Consider the following 26565-nt stretch of genomic DNA (forward strand, 5'->3'; position numbering starts at 1 on the left):
TTGATTGCATTAACGTGGGTATCCCCAGGTGGTGTGAGGATGAAATGAGCAAATGCGTGAGAGGTGCTCAGAACAGAACCTAGCACAGAGGAAGCTCCCCTTAAACGTTAGGGTATAGGGGTACTGGGAGCTGCATACCCGAATGACCGCACTCAAAGGAGCATGCACATTCAGAACATTTGACTTCTCTTCCTGTGGGATGGCCCAGTTGTTTAAGTTTCGGACCCAGCAAACGCAGGATCTGCCCCAGCTGAGCACACTACTCTGCTTCTGATGAAAACCGCAATGGCTCGCGTTGCTCCCGGGACAGAGACCAACTTCTTTTGCCCCATCCACAAGGCCTTGGAAGGCGGAAGGCCTCCCCTCTGGCCCTGTGGGCCTCCTGTCTCCTCCCTCGTCAGCTCCACTCCCCCAGCACTGCTGGGGCCCATCCAGCGTGCAGACTCCACCGAAAGCTACCGCCTGCAGGACTCCTCCCCAGTGCCTCCCATCCGAGAGGGGAACGTCTTCATACCCTGGTAACACCTCTGCGCTGTTGGCGTAGCCCTCAATACAACTGAGTTCCACCTCATTTCTGGGATAAGCAGCTGACCCAATCAACCCCACCGGCGTCTACACCTCGGAAACTGATTGAGTCCTGGGACCTCTTCTGACCACCACCAGGAGCCCAGGCCCCGCCCCGCGGCTGCGGGCATTCCCGTAAAAGCCCGGCAGACTGCGCTCCTGGGCCGCTTGGAATCTGGGGCCTCCAGTGGTCTCCTGCCTCCACCTGGACCGGGGACAGTAACGCCTAGGGAGCCCCAAGACCTCTTGAGAGAGCATTTCAGCTCTGTTGACAAACCTCAACCACTTGAGGGACTTCGCTGGAAAGAAACGTTCTAGAAAGACCAAGTGGGTAAGTAGCGAGAAAGAACAAAGTTAGCCTTATGGGATGGCTGAGGGGGTGGGGCGAGGGCCTGAGGACTTTCTCTGACACCATCCTCTCCGCACTCTCCCACCCAACTCCTGGCATCTCCCCTCTCCTCCTTCCCGCCCCTTCCCTGCTTCTCTTGCAGTTCAGCAGGCCTGAAAGTGTCCGCGTCGCACCCCACCCTATGAGACAGCTCTCTCCAGCCTGTTCCCTCAGCCTCAGCCTCTCCCCTAAAAGCCAAGCCCAGGACCCTCCTGCCTGCCCCCTCGCAGAATCATCCCTCCACCCGCTGCAGCTGCGAGGTGTGGGTAGAGGCCCAGATTAATGTGTTCTCTGTTCTGCCCAGCTCCCAGGCCCGCCCTAGGGGACCCAGATGAAAGCAGTCTGGCTTCTTCGGACAAGGAAATCGGGTTTTGAATTTGATAACTGTTTACTCTTTACTTACTAAAGAGTAAACAACAAACCCAGCATGTTTTTCTCCATATCCTTTGAAAAGCCAGTATAGGGCTTTATTCTTTATCAAATTAATTGTAAAAATCAAAGTTCCATTTTTGTAATTTGATTTTTTTAAAAACATGGTGAAGTGGAACATTTTTACATGATTTTGTATAGCTTATTCTGTGGCTTGCTTGTGGTTGCCCTTGGGCGAGATTGTTGATAAGGTCTTATTTACCTGCCGTGGACTAGCAAGAGCTGTCTGTATCTGACATATGATTAGCTCTGGTCTGCCACATGTTGGAGATATCGCCCTCTATTTTGTGGTTTGTCTTTTGATTTTGAACATGATAATTTTGTGGCATTTTTTTAACCAGATATTCAATTTTTAAATAGCCAGTTTTATCTGCCTGTATTTTCTTGTCTTGGTATCATGCACAAAGGGCCTTCTCCACCATATTAAGTTTTTGAGAAGCCAACTAGGCATTTGTGCATGTTAACTCTTGCAGGGGTGTCCAATCTTTTGACTTCCCTGGGCCACACTGGAAGAATTGTCTTGGGCCACACATAAAATACACTGACACTAAAGATAGCTGAAGAACTAAAAAAAAAAAAATCATTAAAAAATCCCGTAATGTTTTAAGTTTACGAATTTGTGTTGGGCCATATTCAAAGCCGTCCTGTGCCACAGGTTGGACTAGCTTGCTTTAGAGGATGATCTGAACTTGCAAGGATACGCGTATCACAGGCCAGAAGTACATACAATGTAGTGTGTTTTTCCAGAACTGATTTTCCATCTAGAGGCTACCTTTGGGCAGTTGAGGAAGAGGGATTTCCTCCTCAGTATGGGTAACCTTGGGCACTTGAGACTTTCTCAGTGCATTTCGGTTTCCTCCTGCCCCCTTTTCCAGGAGTTGGCTCCTGCAGTCTGGGGCCAGGGTGTCTTTGCCTCAAATTTCTGGGTGGGCCATTTGGTCAGTGGTCCACATCTATCCTACGGGCATCTCAGCTGGGCCTCCTCCTACTGGTCCTCAGCTTCTGTCCCTGGAGGCATCTATGAAACACTAAGCTCCTTTCTTGTCGCTGGCTGTCATTGTGTGTCCTTCAGGTCCCTCAAGAAGATCCTCCCTGGGGCTACTGGCCTGTCCTCCACCCCAGGTCCTCTGCCCATTCGGGAGGAAATGAATGCTTCTTCAGCCACACAGGGCCCTCTGCCCTGACCTTGCCCAAGCTTCCATCTCAGAGCATCAGGCCACACCTGAGCACCTCCCATGGTCCAGGACCCCAGCCAGGAGAAAGAGCGCTGGTGCTCTCTTCCCTTAAACCTGTCCTCCCGCGCTGTGGCAGAGAGGAGGGGGAGCGCCACTGTCAGATCTCCAGTTTCCGCTGTAACTGTGTTTTGCCTGGGTGGAGGAGAGAAGAGATACACCAGACCCACTCAGCCCACACACACCTAACTATCCGGGAGTGGGTCCTTGGCACACCCCAGTTGCTCAAGACAGAAACTTGAACATCTGCCTGGCACCTTCCTCTCCTTCTCCTTACATCCATTTCTCTTCCTTTCCCGGGCCGGTTTCTTCCATCTGTGGTCCACCCTCTGATCTAGAGAGGCTCCTGAAACACAAAGCTGGTAGAGCAGCTTCTCAAAGGCTCCCTGCCATGCTCACCCTGAGAGTTCTGGCAGGCACTCCGGGGCACCTTCGTGATCTGACTTCTTGTCTCTGCCCCCAGGAAGTCCCTCCCTGCCCTCACTTGTACCCTAAAAGGTTTCCCAGTGTCCTCATCTGCTCAGCTCCTGACTCCAATGGGCAGCCTCCCTCTAGGCTCTGCCAAAAGGACTCTGGAGGCACCTGGCTGGTTTCTTTCTCATACAGCGTCCTCTTGTTCACCTGACTGGAGGTTGTGGGGTGTTTCCAGTCAGCTGTGCCTCAGTTTCTTCCATTCCATGCTGCCCCTGACCCCAGCCCTCAGGACCCCAGGGGTCCTGACCGCACCAGCCTCCGCTCCTTGATGCTGGGGCTGGGGGTGTCCTCTCCTGGCCACAGGACCTCTCCACCGTCTCTCTGTGCCACATCCTTGTCACCTAAGACAGTCAAAGCATGTACTGCGCATCAGTTCTTATTTCAGAAACAGCTCCAAATTTCAAGGAGATTCCTCTGGGGGAAGCTTCGTTTTGGGGAAAAACACCTGGGGCTACCTGATGTGCCCTCTCCTGGATACTGGGCCTTTGATCATCTCTTCACTTCCTTCTCTTCCTTTCCATCATGTCCTCACTGTGTCAGGTGTGGGTGCTGAATATGCTGTTCACAACATTCCAGAACACTCCAGGAGAAACCTGACAGGCCTTGTGTTCAGACACTGCATCCTTTGGAGGAAATGTTTTGGGAGGTCCTGCTTTGTGGGGCAAGCATCTGTCAAGGATGGAGTGCTCCGGGACCTGTCTGCCCCTTCAGCAGCCCCTGCACTGGGGTGGCCCCTGTGGATTTCTGGCTTTGCTGTTCCTTCATCTGTCAGCTTAGGGGCTTTGCTGAATCTTTAACTCTCCCTCCAGCAGGTCTCCAACAGACTTGGCCATCCGTACTCTCCAGTCTTTGGTCTCTGTGACTTGCATAGAGGGAAGCATGAGGAACTGAATTTGGAACTTGTTTTGATGTCCCTAGAAAATGCCTCACATGGCTGCTGTGCACCCCTCCCACTGCAGGGGCCACTCGTTCCTACCCAGGACACCTTGCTCCCCATCCTCCCTGGAGATGCCTTGATCCTGGCTCTTCTGTCACCTCACCCCCAGCTGTCCCCCTCCTCCCATCCCCTCCTGTGCGACCTGGTCTCCCTGCCCTCTGACTGGCTGTCTGCTCACCCCACAGATACCAGGAGCCCCGTGGGGTGCGTGTGGCCTCAGCTTGCAGAGGAGTGCACTTGCCAGACATTTCGGGGCTTTGAAGAGCACAGCTCATCTAAGATGGGCACAGGTGCATCAGAGGAACAAGCAAAGCAGAAGGTCCACCCTGCCTTCGAGGCCTCCGAGGAAGCCCACGGGACTCTGGCAGCCTCAACCCCCTGGGTGGCCATGGGCTCTGCCTATGGTTCCTGTACCTGCTTGGGAGCCCAGCCTGTAACTGACCTGGCCCTCTGGCCTGTCATCTACTCCTGCATGGGATTTTCCCCACAAGCTTACCCAGCCTTCTGGGCTTACCCGTGGGTGCTCTATGGTGGGTATCTCTGGATGGGTTATCCCCCTCCAGCTGCCTTGGTGCCTTCAGTGTGGCTGTATTGGAGGGGCGCCTCCAGCTTTGACCCCCTCATAGGAAGTCCGTACCTGGCTGCCTTGGCCCCCAACCTATTTCCTTTCCCCATGAAATTCCCACCCACCTACTCCTTGGCTTCTCCCACTCTGGGCGGGGCCACCTCAAGCCACTGTCCCCAGGTGGGATGCTGGACTCCAGCCAGCTCAGCCCCCAGGGCTGCCGTAGAGGGGCCATCCAGAGAAGCTCCCTACTTGAAGACATGCAAAGCCCCTCCCTCAGAATGGGCCTCCAGGTTCGGTATTTGGGCACCTTTGCCCTGCTGCAGTTCAGAGCTCCGCCCTCTGCCCCCTTCCCCCATTGAAGATTCTCAGCTGGACCCCGGCTGCTCCCGCTCCTCCTCCCGGTCACCCTGCAGGGCCCGCCGCCGCCTATTTGAGTGCTAATCAGCCCTCTAGACCCAGACCCACCCAACAATCAGAGACATGTCTGGTGGAGCCTAGCCAGCTGTGGACTTTAAGTTTTTGGAAGAGTCTCAGATGTAGGTTGTTTACCATTCCTCAGTACAGAGTACACCTCCTGGACTCATGCAAGGCCCCTCTATTTGCTATTTCTCTTTACTTTCTTGTTTTTCTGTTTGCCCTTCAACCCTGATACTGGCACCTTTTCTCCTCCCCAGACTGTCCTGGGCCCGCCCTCTAGTAGATTTGCTGTAAGTCCTCAAACATGCATGCATGCAACCTTGTAAAATGAGCTTATTTAAGCTCAATCCAACCTGTAGAAGCGCTCAGTTAGAATAGGCCTCCAGGTTTGGTATTTGGGCACCTGTGCCACCCTCCAGCCCAGGACTCTCTCTGCCCCTCCTCAGCAAAGACCCTCAGCAGGATCCCCGCATCCCTGGCCACCCTGTGGGGCCTGCTGCTGTCTCTTCCAGCATTGGTGTGTCCTCCAGGGAACCACACACTCAAGCACTTTGGAACCCATGGAATCCAGTGAGCACGTGCTGTGGGCTCTGCCTAGAAGCTTCCAAAACCTGTTTGTTCCAGTGGACACAGAGTAGGAAATGCTGACTCGCTCAGAGCGCTAGTGCTCTTGGGTCCTTGCGGGTGTGCTCTTCTCACTCCTCACCCCATCAGCACCTTCTGGGGTAATGCACACACCAGTAAAATGTACAGTGCATGCTTTTAAAAAATTTTAAATAAATGATACTATGCTATAAATCATGTTTTCTCCAATTTTTCATTCATTAGTTTAAGACCTAGCCATATCTGTATATATGTATAGTGTATTTTGCTTATTCAAATTTATTAGCATGTTTTCCATACTATTTCTTGCTGTATTTCTTGTTATGTGCTGTAGTCCATTTTTCTTTAAAATTTTATTGTGTATATTTGAGGTTTACAACATGATGTTATGGGATACATACAGGTAGTAAAATGGTTACCATAGTGAAGCCGACTAACATCTGTCATCTCACAGCTACTTTTTTTTGGTGACAAGAGGAGCTAAAAGCTACTTATTTGACAAAAACCCCTAGTACAATGCCATTTCATTAGCTTTATTCCTCATGCTGTACCTTAGAGCTCTAGGCTTGCTCAGCCTATGTATATTTAGTATCCTTTGACTTACATATCCTGGTTTCCCTACTCCCAGCCCACGGGAACCACTGCTTCTTTCTCTATCTCTGTATTTTAGCTCTTTGTTCTGTTTTAATATTCCACATATAAGGGAAGCTGTGCAATTTTTTTTTCTGTGTCTGACTTATTTCATCATTCCCCATGCATGTTATGGCAAATGGCACGACCTCCTTTTTAAAGGCTAAATAATACTCTATATCCATTATATGTATATGGATATAATCATATTTTCTTTATCCATTCATCCATTGATAGGCATTTGGGTTGTTTCCATATCTTGGCTATTGTAAATAATGCTGCCATGAACATGGGAGTGCAGGTATCTTTATGAGGTGGTGATTTCATCTTTTTTGGGTACATACCCGGAAGAAGCATTGCTGGGTCATATGGTACTTCTAGGTTTAATTTCTTCAGGGACTTCTATATTGTTTTCTATAATGGCTGTACCCCTACTTTTCTTTTCAAATATTGTATAGAAAATTTCCCATGGATTTTTCTGTTTTATTAGTATCTATTTTCGATTCAGTGATTCTGTGTCTTGAAGTGTCTTCTCATTGTGAGCTTGTTTGTTTTGTAACTTCTTAAAGTTAATAACAGCTAGTTCATTTTTAGGCTTGATTCTTTTCTATTACAAGTTTTTAAGGCTATAAAATTCCCTCTAAATATACTACTTTAAAATATATCCTACAGTTATGATATATGATATTTTTGTTTATCTTTTTAAATAATCACTATTAAGGAAAATCAAATAAATTTTATTTTCTTATAGCCTGACAAACCAAAATTGTTTGTAGTTTAAAAGTCTCATATAGAATTTCTATAATATTCCAATTAGTATTCCAATTATTATTGCTGTTATAATGGACTAATGAGAATTAAAATAATGTCTATATGATATTGATAGAGCATTAGTATGGAAGTTATTCACTTACAATATTCATACCAATAATATGTGCACTACCCAAAAAACTATAGCTTCATCCACAGCACTTTGAGCAAAACTTGAATCTCTTGAGTGGCAGTGCTTGTATACCTTTTGCTGATCTTATGCTGATGGTGAAGGAGAAATCATTAATAATACATATTGAAGGGAGGAGAAAGATTGCCAAGTTTCTTGGTATACTTTTGGAATTTGAAATAATTGATCTATTAGAAGGTTGAATTAACCTTGAAGAAACCCAATTCTGTCTCCAGGACATGATAGCCTAGGGAAACCCAGGAAAACCCAGCCTGAGATGAGGCACCCATGTAACCTCCTGGAGCAGGTGCGGAGGGACAGGGCTGCAGGTCTCCAAGACCCTCAGCTGGGGAGGGGAGAGGGAGCTCTTCAGACTAGCACTGGGGAATTGATTTCTCCCTCGAGCCTGAAGATCACCCCTTCTGCTCTCCGTAGTTTTCTCTTGGCTCTGTGTTTTGGATGATGCCTTCTCTAGAGTGGTGGTTTCTCAAGATGGTTCTGTTTCTGCAAGTGCCTTTTACACAGCCCGAGGCTTTCTTATGAACTTCATGTTCTTGGATGAGGGCAGCAAGGCTCATGCCAGATGCTTTTCTCTTTTTACGCTGATTGCAAAAGATTGAGCAAATGTAGGAGACTGTTGATGACAGGTACACACACGGCTGGCCCTCCAGGGGCTATGGAGGATGGGGGCAGCCCGGGTTGTTGGGCTGCTCGACCACTGCTTCCTGCAGTGTCCCCAAAACACTTGGGTGGCCCCTTGGTGCTGCCAAAGTCTTCCACAGGCTGAGCTCCCCCGTGCCCAACAAGGAACACAGAGCCCCCAAAGCCACCTGCTAAATGGGGCAGAGCCTGCGGAGAGCTGCTTGCAGGGAGCTGGGAGGACGTGTGGGGCTCCCTCTCATAATCTGTTTTTACATTTTCTTCTCAGCTTTCCTGAGGTATACAGCAGTCCCTCCTTATCCTCAGTTCTGCTTTCTGAGGTTTCAGTTACCCACAGTCAACTTTGGTCTCAAAATATTAACTAAAAAATCCCAGAAATAAGCAATTTCTAAGTTTTAAAGGGGCCACCATTTTGAGTAGTGTTATGAGATCTCTGTCTTGCCCTGGGAATGGAGCCTGCCTTGTCCAGAGTTCCATGCTGTCTTCAGGTTCCACACTGTCTTCATCACCTGCCTGTTAGTCACTCCACCGTCTTGGTTATTAGGTCCACAGTGGGGGTACCTCTGCTTGTGTTCAAGGAACCCTTGTTTTATCTAATGGTGGCCTCAAGGCGCTAGAGGAGTGCTGCTGGCAATTCACATAGGCCAAAGAGAAGCCATAAAGTGCGTTCTTTAAGTGAAAATGTGAAAGTTCTTCACTTAATAAGGAATGAAAAAAATAGTATGCTGAGGTTGCTGAGATCTGTAGTATAATAAGATGCTGAGAGACAGGGAGACCACATTCACATAACTTTATTACAGCATATAGTTATAATTGTTCTGTTTTATAATTGATCTTGCTGTGCCGAATTTATGAATTAAACTTTATCATAGGTATGTATAGGGAAAACAGTGTATACAGGGTTTGGCACCATCTGTGGCTTCAGGCATCCACTGGGGGTCTTGGAACATACTCCCCTCAGATAAGGAGGGACTACCGCAATTACATTTTTACATTTCTATTTGAAGAATTTTAATTATAAGGAGTAGTAGAAGGAACACCCATATATCCCCCATCTGTATACAATTGTTAATACTTTGCAACTTTTGTTTTATCTCTTGGTCTCTATTCATACAAACAAATACACTTACGCATAGTATCATGCATATGGATTATCTATCCATTTGTAGGGCTGTCTATCTGTTAAACCATTTGAAAGTAAATCACAGATGTCTGACACTTCCTCCTGCACCTCTCAAAAATAAGAGCATTCTCCTACGCTACCACTTATCATTATCATACCTGACAAGATTAATAATTCCCTAATGTCTATTATTCAGAACATACTCAAATACTCCCAGTTGCCCCAACAATATACAGTGTTTGATAGCTTTTTAGAAAAACCTAGGATAGATCACATAGCCATCTATATATCCTATTTTGTGGAGTGACTGTCCCAGGTTTTTTTTCCTTGGGTTGGTTGTGGGGTATGTGGTGTGTGTGCACTTATTCTATACATGAATGTTTTGTCAGATACAAGTATTGCTTATATCTTCTTTGTGGCTTTTTACTTTTAAAATGGGACATGTCAATCAACAGAAGTTGTAAATTTTATGGATATCCAATTTTTATTAATATTTTCTCTTTTGGGTAGTGCTTTGAAAAGCCTGTTTAATAGCTTACCTGAAGGTCATGGACATAGTCTCATATTTTTTTCTTGAAGGTTTATTGTGTTACATTTTATACTTAGGTCTATAATCTACTTCAAATTAATTTTTGAAATTTGTTGCCTCTTGGCTTGTGGAACAGCCTTTGGCCTATTTTAGTACATTTTCCCATGTACTTAAAAATTCTGCAATTTAGGGGTATAATATTCCATATATGTCATTTAGGTGAAATTGGATAATTATTTTGTTCAAATATATGTTATTATTGCTTTTTATCTTCTTGTTTCATCAGAGTTGGCATTAAAATCTCCAGCTCTGATTGTGACTTATTCTATTTCTCCTTCTAGTTCTGTTGATTTTTGCTTTATATTTTTAAAGTTATGTTATTAGGTATATAACAAATTTGGGACAAAGGATGATTTGTCTTCTTTATAAGATGTCCCACTTGACATCTTTCAATGCTTCTAACATTAACATCTGTTTTGTGTGATGATAATATATTCATTCCACTTTTCCTTTTCAGGCTAGTCAAGTGAAGCAGTGAGGGTGGAAAACGAACAAAGAAATCTATAACTGCCTGTGATCCATTAGCTGTAGACACCACTGCTTGTGTACTTTTCTTTTGGTTGGTGCTTGCCTTACTTTCAATCACTTCATGTTCTTAAGTGTTTCATAAACAGCAGGTCGATGGTTTGGTTTTTTCAATCCAGTCTGACAGTCTCTGTCTTTTAACTGGATTGTTTACACCATTTATATTTAACAGAATCACTGCTATCATTGACCTGATACCATTACCATTACTATCTCACTATTTGTGTTCTCTTTGTTCCCTCTGCTCTTTGTTCCTTTATTTCTCCTTTCCTGCCATCTTTCATAATATTCAAAGTATTTTTTAATTATTCCATTGTACCTCCTCTATTACTATTTAGTTACACATTAGTGTATTATTCTTTTGGTGGTTACTCTAGAGGTTAAAATATGTACCCTTGATGTATTACAGCCTACTTTATATTTGTGTTTTACCACTTTTCCAAATCATGCATGAGCCTTCCAGCAGTTTTAACTCCATTCTTCCCTCTGCTTTTGCCCTATTGTTGTAATGCCTTCTATTTAAGTTGGTAGTTTCACAAGACATTATTGTTTGAGACTTACAGCCATTGCTGTTATACAATTACTCATATATTTCCCTTTCCAGCAGTCTTCTTTCCTGCCAAAATCTCGATGCCTCTGCCTGGAATCATTTTCTTTCAGCCTGAAGAACTACTTCCATGCTTTGAATCATGAGGAATTCTTTCAGCTTATGTTTGTCTGGAAACATCTTAATTGTGCCTTCTATTTTAAAGGATATTTTTGCTGACTCTTTGTCCTAGGTCAGCAGATTTTCCTGAAAGTATCATTCCATTTTTTTTCCTCATGGGATTCTAAGTCACAAGGAAGACTTACACACTTTGGACAACTTTCAGAACAGGAAAAAATCTTCAAAGGCTTGTGGACACTCCAACATGTTCACTAAGGTCATTTTTTATTATTGATGGTAACTTGATTCCATTGCTTGAGAATGCAATATAAAACCAGTTCTTTGAAATTTATAGATATTATAAACCCAGTAAATTTTGTAAACATGTTAAGTACATTTTCATTGCAGCGTTCTTTATATGTCCATATATGGAAGAGTTCTGATCAAGTTTCTAATTGTATAGTTTAAATCTTTTATATCATTAACTATAATTTTTGGTTTCCTGATCTTTCAGTTATTTAGAGATGTGTGCTGTGTGTTGAAATTTATCAAAGTATTTTTCTTGTATTTACTGTCATCTTGTATTAATCATTTTTTTATCTTCTGTAGTCTAATAATGCAGTGAATTGTGTTGAATCATCCTTGCAACTGCAATCTCCTTGCAGTTGAGATAAACTAAATCTGACCATATTTTTGTATTTTGCAATATATTTTGCAATATATTTTGCATTTGGTTTATTGATGTGTTATTTAGGATATTTTACATAAGGGAAACATAATCTAGGTATGTTTCTTGTGTTGACCTTACCACTTTTGAATTAAAAAACTAAATTTCACAGCTTTTCCTCTGAAAAGAAATTTCTGGAGTCTGTTTATGAGAAAGTTTGAAAAATCACCTATAATCACCTGTTCCTGGGACTTTTTTTTTTTTTTTTTGGAAGGAGTTTCACTCTTGTTGCCCAGGCTGGAGTTCAGTGGTGCAATCTCAGCTCACTGCAACCTCCGCCTCCTGGGTTCAAGCGATTCTCCTGCTGCATCCACCCGAGTAGCTGGAATTACAGGCATGTGCCACCATGCCTGGCTATTTTTGTATTTTTAGTAGAGACAGGGTTTCTCCATGTTGTTCAGGCTGGTCTCGAACTCCCAACCTCAGATGATCCATCTGCCTCGGCCTCCAAAGTGCTGGGCATGAACCGCCATGCCTGGCCTCCTGGGACTTTTAAGGAATAAAGGAGTTACCACTTTGCTTGTCACATTTATTTTTGTATTAGTAGTTTTTATATTTCTTTTATATAATGGTTCTATATTTTATTTAAATGCATCTTTTCTCATCTTAATCGATCTTCTCAATGTTTTGTCTATCAAAGTATTTTTCAAAGAAATCATTTTTTTCACTCTTATTATTTTGTCATTCTATGTTCATGGATTTCTGCTTTTGTATTTTGTCCCTTCATTTTATTTCCATAGATTTGTTCTGTTGCTTTTTTTTTAAACCTCAGTGGAATGCATAGTGTTTTCTCTTTTGCCTTATGATGAACCTAAAGCTATACATTTTCTTCAGAATACCCACCTCTTTAGCTTTGTCCCACAAATTTGGTAGGTGGTATATTCCTTATTGCCTGTTGGACAGGGCTGAGGAGCTCCTAGAGCTTCAGTCCCTGTGGGGGACCAGGTTACCTCAGCCCAGCCTCAGGCCTCAGCAGCAGAATCCCACAGTGCAGCTCTTGCCTGGACAGGCTTGGGGCCGCCATAGCATTGGGCCCAGAACTTAGCATCTGGGCATCAGATCCTCCTCTTCTTCGGCCTCTTCACCCTGCTCAGACTGTTAAGCCCATCACTGCCCCCATACAAAGCCCACACACGTGCTGTGCACCATGGCCAAGGCAGGAGCCCACCCAGTACTCATTGAGCTGCCGCTGTGAACCCTGCCTGAGCTCCCCAGTATGAACATGCCTTGCTGACCTGGGGCTCCTGGCCACACCCTGAGCAAGTCCAAATGCGCCTGTGTACCATCTCAGCAGACATGAGGGCGCCGGGTTATGACGGGATATCCTCGTAGGGACCGTGCACTGTCTAACCATTTAACTGCACCAGCATTGCTGAAGGCATCTATCTGGGTGCCAAAGCTGGAGAACATCTTCAGGACTCTCCCATTTAAACTCAGAGTTCACTTTGGAGCCCGGTGGGGCATTTTGGAGGTTGACAGCCATCCTCCAGAGCCACTTCCTCCAAGGGACACAAGAGGCTGGTGTTTCTATGGGTCAGGAGTGATGAGCCGTGTGCTACAACCAGGGAGGGGAGGAAAGCAGATGTGGGCCGGCGTGAGTGCCAAACCACTCAGGAGTGGAGACAGCACAGAGCAGGGGCAAAGCTAGTCCTGGGCCTGTCCTGCCACCAGCCTGCACGCCCTCCACCTCACCTCCACTCACACCCTCCACAGGCTCATGCACTTGCCTTTCCACAGGGCGATATTTAGATAGTTAATTCCTTTCCAAACTCCTGGCATTCCTATGCCCACATTAGAGCTTCTCCCTGTTCTTGTACTTTATATACTACTTTTTTCAAGACTTGAGTCACAGATGATATATTTTATTTTAAATTAGCTTTTGTTACTCCATATAATCCTTTTTTTTTTTTTTTTTTTTTGAGACAGGGTCTCTTCCTGACACCCAGGCTGAAGTGCAATGGTGCAATCATGGCTCATTGCAGCCTCAACCTCCCTAAACAGGTGATCCTCCCACCTCAGCCTCCTGAGTGACTGGGACTACAGATATGTGCCACCAGGCCTGGCTAATTTTTGTATTGCCCAGGCTGGTCTCAAACTCCTGGGCTCAAGTGATCCACCAGCCTTAGCCTCCCCAAGTGTTGGGATTACAGGTATGAGCCACTGCGCACGGCTGTAAGGCCTTTTCAATAGATGCACTACATGTTACATCTAATCACTAAAGGAAATTTCAGCGTCACTTACCAGATGCAGAATATAAAACTAGATACAGTGAAAACAGAACAATGTGATTACATTCTGACTGGCTGAAGGTGTCGGTCTCAAGCCTAGACTTGCTTTGCTAAAAAGAGAGATTGGTAGGTGTTGGTGTTACAGTCCAACCCTCAGCTCTAAGAGGCCACAAGAAGCACACTGGGTCCCTGATTCCCCCTTGTTGCAGAGCCTGAGCTCTGGAGGACAGACCTAGAATCTCTGGCCTTAGCCACATCCACTCCTGTCTGCCCCAAGTTCCCCACATGGAGTTTCGGTTCTGCCCAGGGTACGGGGCAGAGATAAGAAATGAAGTCTCTGCTTCCTTTCCCAGTCGGTGGAACCCAGCACTGGAAGAGGAACAGGAGCACCCTGTCCCTGGCTCCCTTCTTCATAGGTTTCTGACTCAGTTTCCCCACTCACACTCTATCTCTGTGCTGGGGTTGAAGCCCAGCTGGCCTCCCCTAGGACACCCTGAGGATGGGGCACCCTCCGCCTCTGGGCAGCTCCTCTCTTGGACATGTTGGCTGGCCAGAGCCAGGGAAGCTGTCCCCCTAACCTCTACCAACGGCCTGGACTGCCCCAGCCTCCCCTGTGAGATGCTCACATGGCCCAGGGTTGAAGGAGTCGACTTGCAAGGGCAGGGCCAGGGCCAGGGGCAGGGGTAGGGGCAGGGCCAGGGGCAGGGCCAGGACCAGGGGCAGAGGCAGGGCCAGGGCCAGGGGCAGGGGCAGGGGTGTACACACCTCACCCTGGGCCTGGGGGCTGGGCAGCTACCAGTTTGCCCCTGTTGTCCTTCTGCTGGGCTCTGCACGAAAGACCTACAGCTCCCAGGCTCCCTTGCCAAGTGGCTTCCTGGCAGGCGTTGGCGAGAGGGTGAGAGGAAGGGGAGAAGCCAGGGTGTCTTCCCATCCTCTCTCTGCCTCTTGGGCTCTGGCTCCCCTGGGCGGCCCCTGCTGTGGCCTGGCTCCCTCTCAACGCCCTGACGTGCGGGTCCTGGCAACATCACTTCCCTCCATTGTCTCCTCAGCCTTGCAGCGATGGTGGCTTCCGGCCATGGTTGACCGAGCTGATCACTGTCCCATCAGGCTTCCCAGCAATTCCATCACCCAGAGAACTTATTCTCTGAATTAAATTCACTTGGTTTATAAAACTTCAAGGGATTTGTCTCTTGGAGGGACAGGCTGTGCCCTGTGGAAGTGCAGCAGTGGGAAGCAGAGGGGGCCTCTGAGGGCTGGCACACCTGCCTGGAGAGGGCTGAGCTGCAGGGTGGAGCAGGCCTGCCACTGTCCAGGCCGCCGGTGGTGTGCTAGAAAGAAACTACCCCTGGGTTTGGGTGATTTTTGGGACTCTAAGCGCAGGGGTTGGCTCAGATTGGCTATTGCAAAAAGTGGGTCAACGCCACGACTGGGTTTCTGGCTAAATCCTATCTATAGAGGGGGTGCATGTAGACAGGCTGTCAGGGGGACAGAAGTGGCAGTTGCTTACTTTGGCTGAAAGAGTGGTTGCTTGGTATTTTGTGGGTGGCACAGCAAGTGACCTCACTTTGGGCAGAGACACATCATGAAGTGGCCTTGCTTTGTCTCATGTCATCATGTCTTAGTGACCTTGGCCTTGGTTGGTCTTCTGTGCAATGGTTAATGTCTAATAGAGTGGACCCAGCTGTAAGTGCCTGGCCAGCTTCTGGATGGGAGGAGCTGCCCTTTTTCTTTCTGGAGAGGCATCGTGTGAAACATTTCTGACCATGGCCTTCCCTTGCTCGAGTCCCAGTGATGCTCTGCCTGGCCCAGTGTACCCAGCACAAGTGCCCCTGAACCTGGCTCCCAGGCAGACCAATGGTGCCAGCACCCACACTGTGCGGGAGGAAAGCACTGCACCCAAGCTCACACATTTAATCCTGCAGTATGTGTGGCACTAGCACCATTTTCCAGATGAAGAAACTGAGGCATGAAGAGGTTAGGGCCTCTGCCACTGTAAGAAGAGACAGAGCCGGCCTTCCCCAACTTACCCTAACAATGATAGCGGTCATGAGAAGAACAGCAGCAGCTGACAAGAACTGATCCCCAGCTGCTGGCCACATGCTGAGGCCTGTGCCTATGAGCACCTTCACCAGCACAGCAGCTTGAGGAGGTTTGATTGTCATCGCCACTTTACAGGCCAGGACTGAGTCAAAGAGGCCAGAGGCTTTAGGGTCACTCAGCCAAGGCATCTAAAATACCAAATCCCTGTCACCCCAGGGAAGCCACTTGCCCCCCAACTTGCTCCCGTGCAGCCCCCGGTGCTCCCCTGAACGCTTCTTGCACACCCACCCCTGTGGCTGCCTAGTTCCCAGCCCATCTTCCCTGCCACCGTGGAAGCTTCTGGAGGAGGTAATGGCCCAGTTGATCTTGTGCCCCTACACGAGGGGTGTGAGCAGGCAGGATGCAGACATGACAGCAGGCGAGGATACGGGCTGCAGCGTTCCCTCTGACTGTGTGAATAGGGAAAGGGCTGGGGAAGCCCACCCTGTCGGCCCCATCGAAGTCACAGATGCCAACACCTTCAGTCGCTGCTGGCAGGCAGGAGTGAGGACTGGGGAGCCGCAAGCAGGCAGGCTGCCAGGACGGTCATCAGGTGTCCAGCCTGAGCTGGAAGGCAGGTGGAGAATCCAGGCTGCAGTGGGGCCCGGGGCTCACGCTCAGGAGCCAGGCCCGGGCTGGAGGTCAGGGAGCAGTGGGCAGAGTGACCACAACCCACAGCCCCTCCTGTGAGGCCCAGACTAGAATGGCCCTAGGATGCCTATGACCGAAGGTCTCTGTGACATTTCAGCAATGACATCATGCCTATGGGCTGTGTGGTGTAACACCCCAGAGGCGCGTGGCCTAGTTAAGTATTCAGACTCTGGCCTTGCAGCCATTGTTTCCTAAGAAAAGTCACACTGCAAAGTGGCTGCCACTGGTACCTCATCTGTCTGTGTCATCCACCCCAGAGGCTCGGCCAGTTTGCTTTACAAGGGTTAGAAATCAGTTTTCAAAGGTGGAATTGGTGGCTTGTTAATCTGCATAACAGATGCTGAGAGTGGGCTATCCCTGGGAAATCACCACTGGAGGTCTGTTGATTGGCTAGAATATTGTGCCCTAAGCCGTCCTCTGTCCAGGCTTTGGTGGGGAGGATGTGGTGGCTGTGATGTGCTGGAACATCTGCCTTTGCCGGAGCGAGCCTTTATGCAGAAGGCCAGAGGGCCAATACCTTAACCAAATTCCCCATGGGCCTGTGAACTGCCTTTGGTGCAGCCCCTCTGGAGAATATTTGTGTGCTACACTTCAGCATGCAAGGAGGAATCTGGTCTGCACCTTGCTCTCAAGATACCCCCTGATGAAGCTGAAACAGCACTCACCAGGCAGGCACTCACTACAAACCTTTTAGCAGCTGATGTCATCTGGACCCGACATGTGGCAGGATCACACTGCCTGGGGTGGGGGCAGAAGGGCTGTGAAACACAGAGGCCATAGGGTGCACCTGGCTGAGGGGGACACAGGGTGCAGGCATGTGCACGCTGCATGGAGACCCTCGTGCTGGCCAGCGTGGGGACACCCCGGGCTTTATCAAGAGCAGGAATCAACTGGAGACTTGACAAGCTGGTGTTCCCTGCTGGGGAACACCGGAGCTCAGCCTGTCCATCAGTTGGCCCCAGAGGCTGGAGTGCAGGCAGGACTGTGAGGCCCACCTGCTGCTAACCTGCCAGGGAGGGCCTCTTGAAGCTTGTCTGCCTGGACATGTGCAAAGTGGCTGATGGTGGCTGTGCCAAGTCCTCTGGGCCCTGAGGCACTGAGCAGCCCCACAGGAGCTGAGAGGTGCTGCACCCGACCCTCCCTCCAGCAGCGCCATGAGGAAGAATGTGGCTGTGCCTGCATGAGGGGCCAGCTGGACTTGGGGGCTGAGATGGACGGAAAGAGGATTACTCTCCTCGGGGGCTGCACCCCCAGTCCCAACCACTCTGGGACTGTTTGGGAATCCTGAGAGCTCCCATGGCAGACACAGATCTCACTTAGTCTCGGCCTTTGTGGATTAGAGTTGTCAAAAGCCTGCTGTGACCTGGGAGCAAGGGAGGCCAGAGCCCAGCATGAGGCCCCAGTCAAGCTACCTGGCAGCTCAACCACTGCAGTGGGAAGGAAGTCGTGTCCCCCAGGCTCCGTACAACTGTCAGCAGCGCAGTCATTGTGGGTGCACCCCCCGAGCGGGCCATTCACCAGCCCTAGACTCCCCAGGCCTTACCTCAGAACCCTCTGCTTACAGCCCCACGACCCTAGGCCAGACCCTGAGGAGGCCCGCAGGCTCTGGGCAGTGCAGTCCTGTGTCCATGCAGTGCCTCACCTCCCTCACCTGCAGAAAGAAAAGCAGGGCCACTGGAGGGGAATCCCAGTGGAGCTTGTGGGGAGAGGTGGGGACCCTGGGGGAGGTGCCTGGGCTAACTCCAGGCTCTGAGCTGCTGTGTGACTTGGGCAAGTCACTCACCCTGCGGTGCTGTTATCCAGGCACTCTGATATCCTGGGGGTTCTGCTAGGGCTGGATGGGTCACAGCACACGCCTCATGGCCATAGAGCTTTCTGTGTGGCTGTTGTGCCCCGAGCTGACTTGAGCGATGGGGGACACTAAAGACACTAACCACCCACCAGACGGCGTGAGGGATAAGGTGCCATGCTTTCCCGAGTCTGACTGTCCCCTGAGGTTTCTTGGTGGCAGTCAGCAGCAGGAGGTGGGAAAATGAGATTGTGGCTCACTTTTCCAGGCACCCACAGTTGCAGGTGCTTTCCATGAGCTGCTAACCCTGTAAGCAGGTGCCGCTGAAATCAGCACCACCCTCCCCATTCCACAGAGGGGGAAACACCGGCAAGGAAAGGCCGATAGTAACCTCTATTTCAAAATTGCTCAGAGATTACGTTTCCATTGCTCTCACCATAAAACGTAAGTATGTGAGGTGATGGCTAAGTTCATTAGCTTGATTTAATAATTCCACATTGTATACATATGTCAAGGCATCACATTGTACCCCATAAATATAGGCAATTATGATTTGTCCACTAAAAACAAACAAAAAAAACAAACGAATAATCAGGTCGAGGCAGGATGAAGCTTTGGGGAGGAATGGTCAGAGGAGGACGACTGAGCCCCATGCATGCCTCCCACACCCCCAAGCCTGTCCTTTTGACATTCAATTCAGGTTTTGGTTTGAAATTTGGTGGATCTGGCCTGGAGGATGCTGTCTTCTCTGAGGCACCCACAACCCCAGGTTGAGTTGAGCCTGTGCGGCAGGGCAGCCCCTGAGGCTGGATGGTTCTGAATGAGCCTTCGATGTGTCGGATGAATCCGCCACCCCCAAGGGATGCAGTGGCAGCCTGACAGTGCCACACATAGGCTGCCATCTCTCCCATGGGTTCCTCCTCGTGAACTCACTTCCTGCTAAGGATGTCTCAAGGGGACTTCTCAGCACCCAGGCATAGCCCTGGGCACTCACCATCTCCCTCATGGCTCCAGGACGGCCTCTCTGCTCATAGCACCAGGAAAACAGCAGAGCTTCTGCCCTCCCCAAATGCCAGCACCCCACTGAAGTGGGACAGAAGTGGCTCCAGGAGCAGCAGAGTGAGTTCCTTCCAGCCCTTGCACCCAGGCCAGGGGCACAGCCCAGGGAGAGGAGCTCGTGGCCATGGGGAAATGCTGTGCTGGGGAGGGGCAGGGGCGCCAAGCCGGAGACGGCACTCAGGGTGTGGGTGAACCTGAGGCTTCAGTTGGAGGAGGGTGAGAAATGGCACCAATGAGACCCTGGGCCAGCATGTTCCGAGGCAGAGAGCTCGAAGGGGAGCACTGACTCAGGTGCAGGACACAGGGACAGGCAGCTCAGGAGACCCAGAGCCTGGAGCAGGACCCTGTGGCACATCAGTCCCTGTAGCAGGGCCGGGCAATGTCCTGAAGCAGGAACAAGCAGTTCAAAGAAACCCCTTAAGAAAATGCTGGGAATGGAAATATAATGGAGACAATGAAGGCCTTCATAGCAGGGAAAACAGAATTAATGAGCTGGAAGATGAGGTGGGGGAACTCGCTTGGAAGGCATGCAGAAAGGACAGTGATGGAGCAGGTACCAGGAAGATGAAGAGGCGCAGCAGAGAAAGCCTCAGCACCTGGATCCCGGAGTCTCACAGAAGAAAGGACAGAAATATTCAAAGAATCAATGACCAAGATTTCGCAGAAATAAAGAAGCTTCAAAAGATTGAGAAATACCAAGAAGAATAGAATAGGAACCCCCACCCCCCACCTCCAGACACACAATGAGATTTAATATCCTCAAGCAGAAGCTTCTGGAAGGCTCTGGAACATGGAGCCCCACCAGGACACACATCCAGGGTGATGGTAGGCCCCACCCCATGCCGCCATGGTGTGCTGTGCTGAGTATGCCTGCATCTCTTTCTTCCTGTCCATCCACCTCTGGTTGTCAGAAGTGGACAAGATGAGAACACAGATGTGAAAATATGAAGTACCATTTTGGCTCACCAAATGCAAGAGTTTATTTGACACATTATGGTCAAGTAGGTCTCACCTAGTCCTGGAGATACTGACCAATGTTCTAAGTCAGTACTGTAAGTTCCCACTGAGGAACTGCCAAGGGGCTCCCCTTGGCTCACCTCGACACCCCCATGTGTGTAACAGAATGCACAGCTCTTTCCTTCCCCCACATCCCAACACATGGCTGAACTTCACAGTCCATACAAAAGATCCTCAGAACCCATCCAACATTCCTGTTAAGGAACTGCAGAATCTAGAGGATCCTAGGGCGCCCACCTGCCAGGCCTTGCACAGCCTAGGCTGTCCCAGTCCCCTACAGCATCCTCATCCTCCTGCAGTGCTGCAGGTCGCAGAGTCTGTCCTCAACAAAGTACCTCTTGGCAGATCTCATCTCCAAGGCTGCCTTCACCTTCTTGCTTGAGAATGAATGGCCAAAGCCTAATGGGTCTGACACTACTTTTTTGTACCAAATATTAAATAGCACTTTCATCCGTCTTAATTATTCTGAATAAAATTCACACATGCAGATACTTCCAGTTCCAGACAAACTTGGAGTAGAGCACTTCTCCCTATTCATCCTGCTAAGTACAGCCAGAAGCCTTGGATGTTATTCATAAAACAAACTTGAGAAGAGTCGGAACCATGGAGGGGAGAAGGCAGGGGCTGGGAAGGACCTGGCTGTAAATTTCCCGAGTTTTCTTTTCCCTCCTATAACCTGGAATGGGTGCTGGGAAAGCCAGCAACCCAGAGGTGCCAGTAGGAATAGACAGAAGAGAACTCAAGCCTCCTATCTCTAGCCAAAGCCCCAGGAAAGAGGCAGCCCGGCAAATCAGAAAACATGAGGACAATTAAGTACCCTTCCCCAGCCAAACCCCATAGAAAAACCACAGCCTGACTCCATTAGCAAAGGTGGGTGGGGACGCAGCCTTGGCCTTGGCCCTTGCCTGCTGTAAGGAGGCGCCCCTCCCCCTTTCCTTCCCCCACCCTCCCCACCCCCACTGGGCTATGGGAGAAGCCTGCGTGGGGACCTGGGACTTGTACTCCTGCCTGGCTGCAACAAGGTCCCCATCCCTGCAGTGTCAGTGGAGGCTGCACAGGGAGGGGTAATGAGGTATCCTCCTCTTCCCAACAGTTGGTATCAGTGGAGGCCTAGTGGGGAGACTGGACTCCCACCCCACCTCCCCACGAGGCCAAGGAAGGCCAAGTGGACAGCATGGACTTCCAGCCCCACTTGGCTGGAACTAGGTGATCCCCCTTTTCCTCCACTGGCCTGGTGTCAGAGGAAGCCAGCCAAAACAGTTAAAGAAGACCAAATACTCACAGCATAATGCCACAAATGTCAGGATACAAACAAAAATCACTCATTATGCCAAGAATTAGAAAAATCTCAATTTACATGACAAGGTACAGTCAACAGATGCCAACACTGAGATTATATGAATGTTGGAATTATCTGACCCTGTAGATCAACCACATGAAAGATGTTTCATTGAGCAATTAAGAACATTCTTGAGGCTGGGCACAGTGGCTCACACCTGTAATCATAGCACTTTGGGAGGCTGAGCAGGTGGATCAGCTTGAGCCAGGAGTTTGAGACCAGCCCAGGCAACATGGTGAAACCCCATCTGTATAAAAAATACAAAAATTAGCTGGGTATGGTGGCACATGCCTGGAGTCCCAGCTACTCGGGAAGCTGAGGTTGGAGGATCACTTGAGCCTGGGAAGTTGAGGCTGCAGTGAAGTGAGATTGTGCCGCTGCACTCCAGCCTGGGTGACAGAGTGAGACCCTGTGTCAGAAAGTAAAGAGCAGACTTGAAACAAATGAAAATAGAATTTCAGTAAAGAAATAGAAAATATAATGGAGAACTAAACAGAAATTTTAGAACTGAAAAATATAATAACTAAAAACTTAAAACTCAGTGGATGAGCTCAACAGCCAAATGGAGAAAACAAGAATTAATGAACTTAAAGACAGAACAATAGAAATTACCCAGTCTGAACAAGGGGAAAATTGAACAGAGCCTAGGGACCTGCGGGTCTGTAACAAAAGATCTAACATTTCAGTTATGGGAGTCCAAGGAGAGGAGAAAGGTGGGGGGTGGTTGAAAAAGTGATCAAAGAAATAATGGCCGGAAATTTCTCACATTTAACAAAAGACATAAACCTACAGATTGAAGCAGCAGAGCCCGCCAAACAGGATAAGCCCAAAGAAATCCACACCAAGACACATGACAGTCAAAGTTCTGAACACCAAAGATAAAGAAAAAATCTTGACAGCAATGAGAGAGAAATGACACCATACCGGTAAGAGAAAAACAATTTGAGTGGTGTGGAATTCTCATCAGCAACAATGGAGGCTGGAGGGAGACGGCACAATATCTTTCAAGTGCTGAAAGAAAAGAACTGTCAACTCAAATGAAGGAGAAATCAAGACATTCTCAGATAAAGGAAACGAACAGGATTTGTTGCCAGCAGATCCACCCTCAAAGAATGGCTAACAGAAAGGAATGGAATGGCTCAACAGAAAGGAAATGATGAAAGATGGAATCTTGGAACCTCAGGAAGGAAGCAGCTAAAATAGGGTAACTGCAATAAACTGCTACTCCTCTTGAGTTTCCTAAATTGTGTTTGACAGTTGAAGCGGAAAGTATAACATTGTCTGATGTGGTTCTCCAGGAGTGTAGAGGAAATATTTAAGACAATTGTATTTTAAACAGGGGAGGGTAAGATTTCTACATGTGCCTCAAACTGGTAAAATATTGACACCAGGAGACTGATAACTTATCTATATGGAATGTGAGATCTAGAGCAGCCCCTGAAACATCCATACAGGGAGAGTATGAAACATCCATACTCAAAAACACTGTAGATCAATCAAAATGGAATTCTAGAAAATGTTCAAGTATCCATAGGAAGGCAGGCAAAAGAAAACAGAAATGAAAGTCAGAGGGAACAAATAGAAGACAAAAAAAATAGATTTAAGTCCTAACATATGAATAATTACATTAAATATAAATGGTCTCACCTGCTATATGACCCCATTTATAGAACATTGGTGAAATGACAAAGTTATAGAGATGGAACACAGTTAGCAGTTGCCAGGAGTTAGGCGTGATGGTACAGGGAGAAAGGGGAGGTGTGACCAGAAAGGGGTTGTATGGGAGAAATCCTTGTAATGATAAGATGTGTCTTCTGGCAGCGATAATACAAAGCTACACATTTGATACAAGGGCATAGAAGTATACACATACACTGTACCAATTTCAGTTGCTGACTCAATATTGTACTCTAACAAGGCAAGATGTCACCACTGGGGAAAATGAGTGAGAGGAACATGGGATCTCTTTGCACTATATTTGCAACTTCCTGTGAATCTATAATAATTTCCAATTTTAAAAAAGTCAGACTGTAACTTACATATGCATTTTTTAAAAAGGCCAATCCACTCTTGTCATACATAGGAGAAAAATGTGTATTTCCCCATGGAAATATGTGGGCATGACACCCTAGAAAACATGTCATCAGCTGTCTCCCTTACTATTATGATTAAGTCTGGATGTGAGAAATAAGATCACAGCCATTTCCACACAAAAAATGCAGGAAAGGAAAGAACAGAGGTCACATTCAGGAGCATTTGGTGCACCTTAAAACCAGCAAACACACTTTGTGTTTATATGTCAAATGAGGTACCCGTCAGTCTTCAGTAACTACGAATTGTTCTCATCTCTGTGAGAATCAACAGGGCCTCTGAAAGACACACAAGCTGAGGGCACTTCCCCGGGGAGGGACAGCTGACACACATAAGTCATTTAGCGTCTGCAGTCCCTGCCCATTAAAAGGCAGCAGCACTCTTCTAACACCATGTCAATCAGAAAAGCCCCAGAAGGTTTTGGGACATCCCCAGGGAGGAGTAAGAACTCCCTGAAGCATCCCTACTGAAACAGAGGGACCCTGTGCCCTGCTGACCTCTTAGTGATGGCGGCTTTCTCTCTGTGTCCCACGGGTACTTCTTGGTCCTCACCACCACCTCCACACCACTGTCCCAAGGGTATAATCTGACTATGCCGCTGCTACTCCCTCTCGCCATGGTCGTCAATTCCTATGATCTTGCAGCTGGCCAGGCAGCTTTCTTCACCGCTTCTCCTGCCCTGCTTCGAATTGCAATTTCCATATCCACACGGATAATTTTCCAGGAACTTTCACCATCTCACCGCCAAACTATCTCAACCACCCACTCCCATGGCCAAACCTGCATCTTGTCATTACCAATAACTACATCCATTTTTAAATGAATTTAGCATTTCCAATCAGTTACCCCTACCTTCCCACCTCACTTTCTCTAGTATCTTCCACTCCAATGATCCTCTGAGTCATTTAAAACTCCACTTTACTGAACCTGCCTTCTCTCCACCATCCCTGGCCCTGGGAGGGCTTCCTCACCCTCCTGACGCACTGTGTTCCATCACACTGTTTAATCATCCTCATGCCTCATGTCTTTCTTTCTCCTTCTGGCCCACTTGGCAATATCTAGCCCCAGCCAAACCCAACCCTCCATCTACTCTGTACTTGCATCCATGAAGGTAAACACAGCTAGACAAAGACCCACCACCATAATGATGGGTCTCATCCTAAACTCGTGACTGTGAACCTTAAGCAGTTAAACCTCCTGTGTTTACTGGGTCCATTTCCCCTGCTGCTCATCTATGCAATGACTTCACCTCCTCCTACGGACCAGCAGACTTCATGCCTGCCACGTTCCCTTCCTGTGCTTTGTCAGCACTTCTTCTTTCCACGGAGCCTCTACGTGGGCATGAAAACATGCTGTTGTGTGCCCCATCTTCACCGCCCCTCGGCCGCTCCTGTCCCTCCAGCATCCACTCTGTGTTTCTCCTGCCCTTTACAAAGAACCCTTATGAAAAAATTTCTGTGATCTCATCTCTGCTTCTTCTGCTCCCATTCTGCTAATTATTATTACTATTTTTTCATGTGACTTATTTTTTAGAAGTTTGATTTTAAGCTATCTTTAGATTTACAGAATTGTAAAAATTGTGCAGAGAATTTGTTTTCCCTCACTCAGCTTACTCCAGTGTTAACATCTAATATGACTCATGCTTTTTTGAACTCAAGTTCTCATCATCCACCAAAAATATTCTCATTAAAGTCACTAATGACCTCTGCCATCTCCAACCTGAAGCCAGCCCTGGTCTGAATCACTCTGCTGGCAGCAGTTGGCAGAGCTAGGAATGTTGCTTTTGCAATTCGTTCACTCTCCTGTTTCCTGTCCCACTCACCATGCTTGTTTCTCCCTATCTTCTCAACTTTCAAATGTTGGAGAATGCCAAGCCTCAGTCTTTGTCCCTCTTCCTGCCTGCCCTGCACATACTCCCTAGGAAATCTCATCTACTTCTGACACCTGAAAACCATCTGTGCTGACAACTCTCAGATGTGCATGCCGACCCAGCCCAGCCCTCCATACTCCAGACTCGCATCCAGATGCCTACACAACAACCCTGTTTTGCTGGAGAAGGCATCACAGAATCAACGTGCCCCAAACGGAGCTCCAGGTCCTTCTGCTTCCCCCTGAGCCGTTCTTATCTCCCTAAGTAGAGCTCTGTGCTTCAAGGTGCTCAGACCAAATGCTCTTGAGTCATTTCACTCCTCTCTCTGGCAAGCCCTACACCTAACACAGCAGCATGTTTCATTTCTACCTTCAGAGTATATCCAGAATTGAGCCACACTGTACGTACCTCCCTCACAGCCACCACCGGGATGAGCCATCCTCACCTTGCCTAGACTCTCAGCCTTCTGACTGGTCTCCATTTCCATGCTGCCTCCTCCACCTTCAGTCTGGTCTCACGGCATCAGCCTGAGGTGAATCTCTTCACTCCTCTGTGCAAACCCTCAGACAACTCCCGCGACTGACAATTTTTCCACCCCTCCCTGCCTGCGTTCTAACCACACTGGCCTCCCTGCTGTTCCTGGAAAAAGGCAAAGGTACTCCTCCCTCTCCTCCGCTCCACCCCTTCCTCTTGGCTTCTGCTCAAGTCACTTTTTTTGGTGAGGATTTTCCCGAGCCCACCCACCATCACTCTGCATCCTCCTTACTCTTTCTTTCACAGGACTTACCGCCAGCCGCTATTTATTTGTTTGCCGCCTCTTCTCAGATAGATAGAAGGCTTCGTTGGTAAGGACTTACTTTTCTGGACTACGCTATCTCCAGCACCTGTGACAATGCCTGGCACACCTCGGATGCTCTATGCGCATTTATTGAATGAATTATTTCATGTATGATAATTATCTCATAAGACCCGACAGAATAAACTGAGAAC

At 48.1% G+C, this 26565-nt stretch overlaps 1 protein-coding gene across 1 annotated transcript; it reads left to right on the plus strand.

The window, feature by feature from the left end:
* The first annotated feature begins 733 nt into the window (after positions 1-733).
* PRR23E (PRR23 family member E) lies at positions 734-5807 on the plus strand. Its single transcript, XM_001136135.5, has 2 exons — positions 734-895; positions 4210-5807. Exon 2 carries the CDS (start codon positions 4305-4307, stop codon positions 5031-5033), a length of 729 nt encoding a protein of 242 aa, XP_001136135.1. The 5' UTR covers positions 734-895; positions 4210-4304; the 3' UTR covers positions 5034-5807.
* The last annotated feature ends 20758 nt before the right edge of the window (positions 5808-26565 follow it).

This window comes from Pan troglodytes, chromosome 2 (assembly GCF_028858775.2).
Source record: "Pan troglodytes isolate AG18354 chromosome 2, NHGRI_mPanTro3-v2.0_pri, whole genome shotgun sequence".
Classification (NCBI taxonomy): Eukaryota; Metazoa; Chordata; class Mammalia; order Primates; family Hominidae; genus Pan; species Pan troglodytes.

Coding starts and splice junctions, on each gene's coding strand:
- PRR23E (XM_001136135.5), top strand. CDS start 4,305: ATGGGCACAGGTGCATCAGAGGAACAAGCAAAGCAGAAGGTCCACCCT.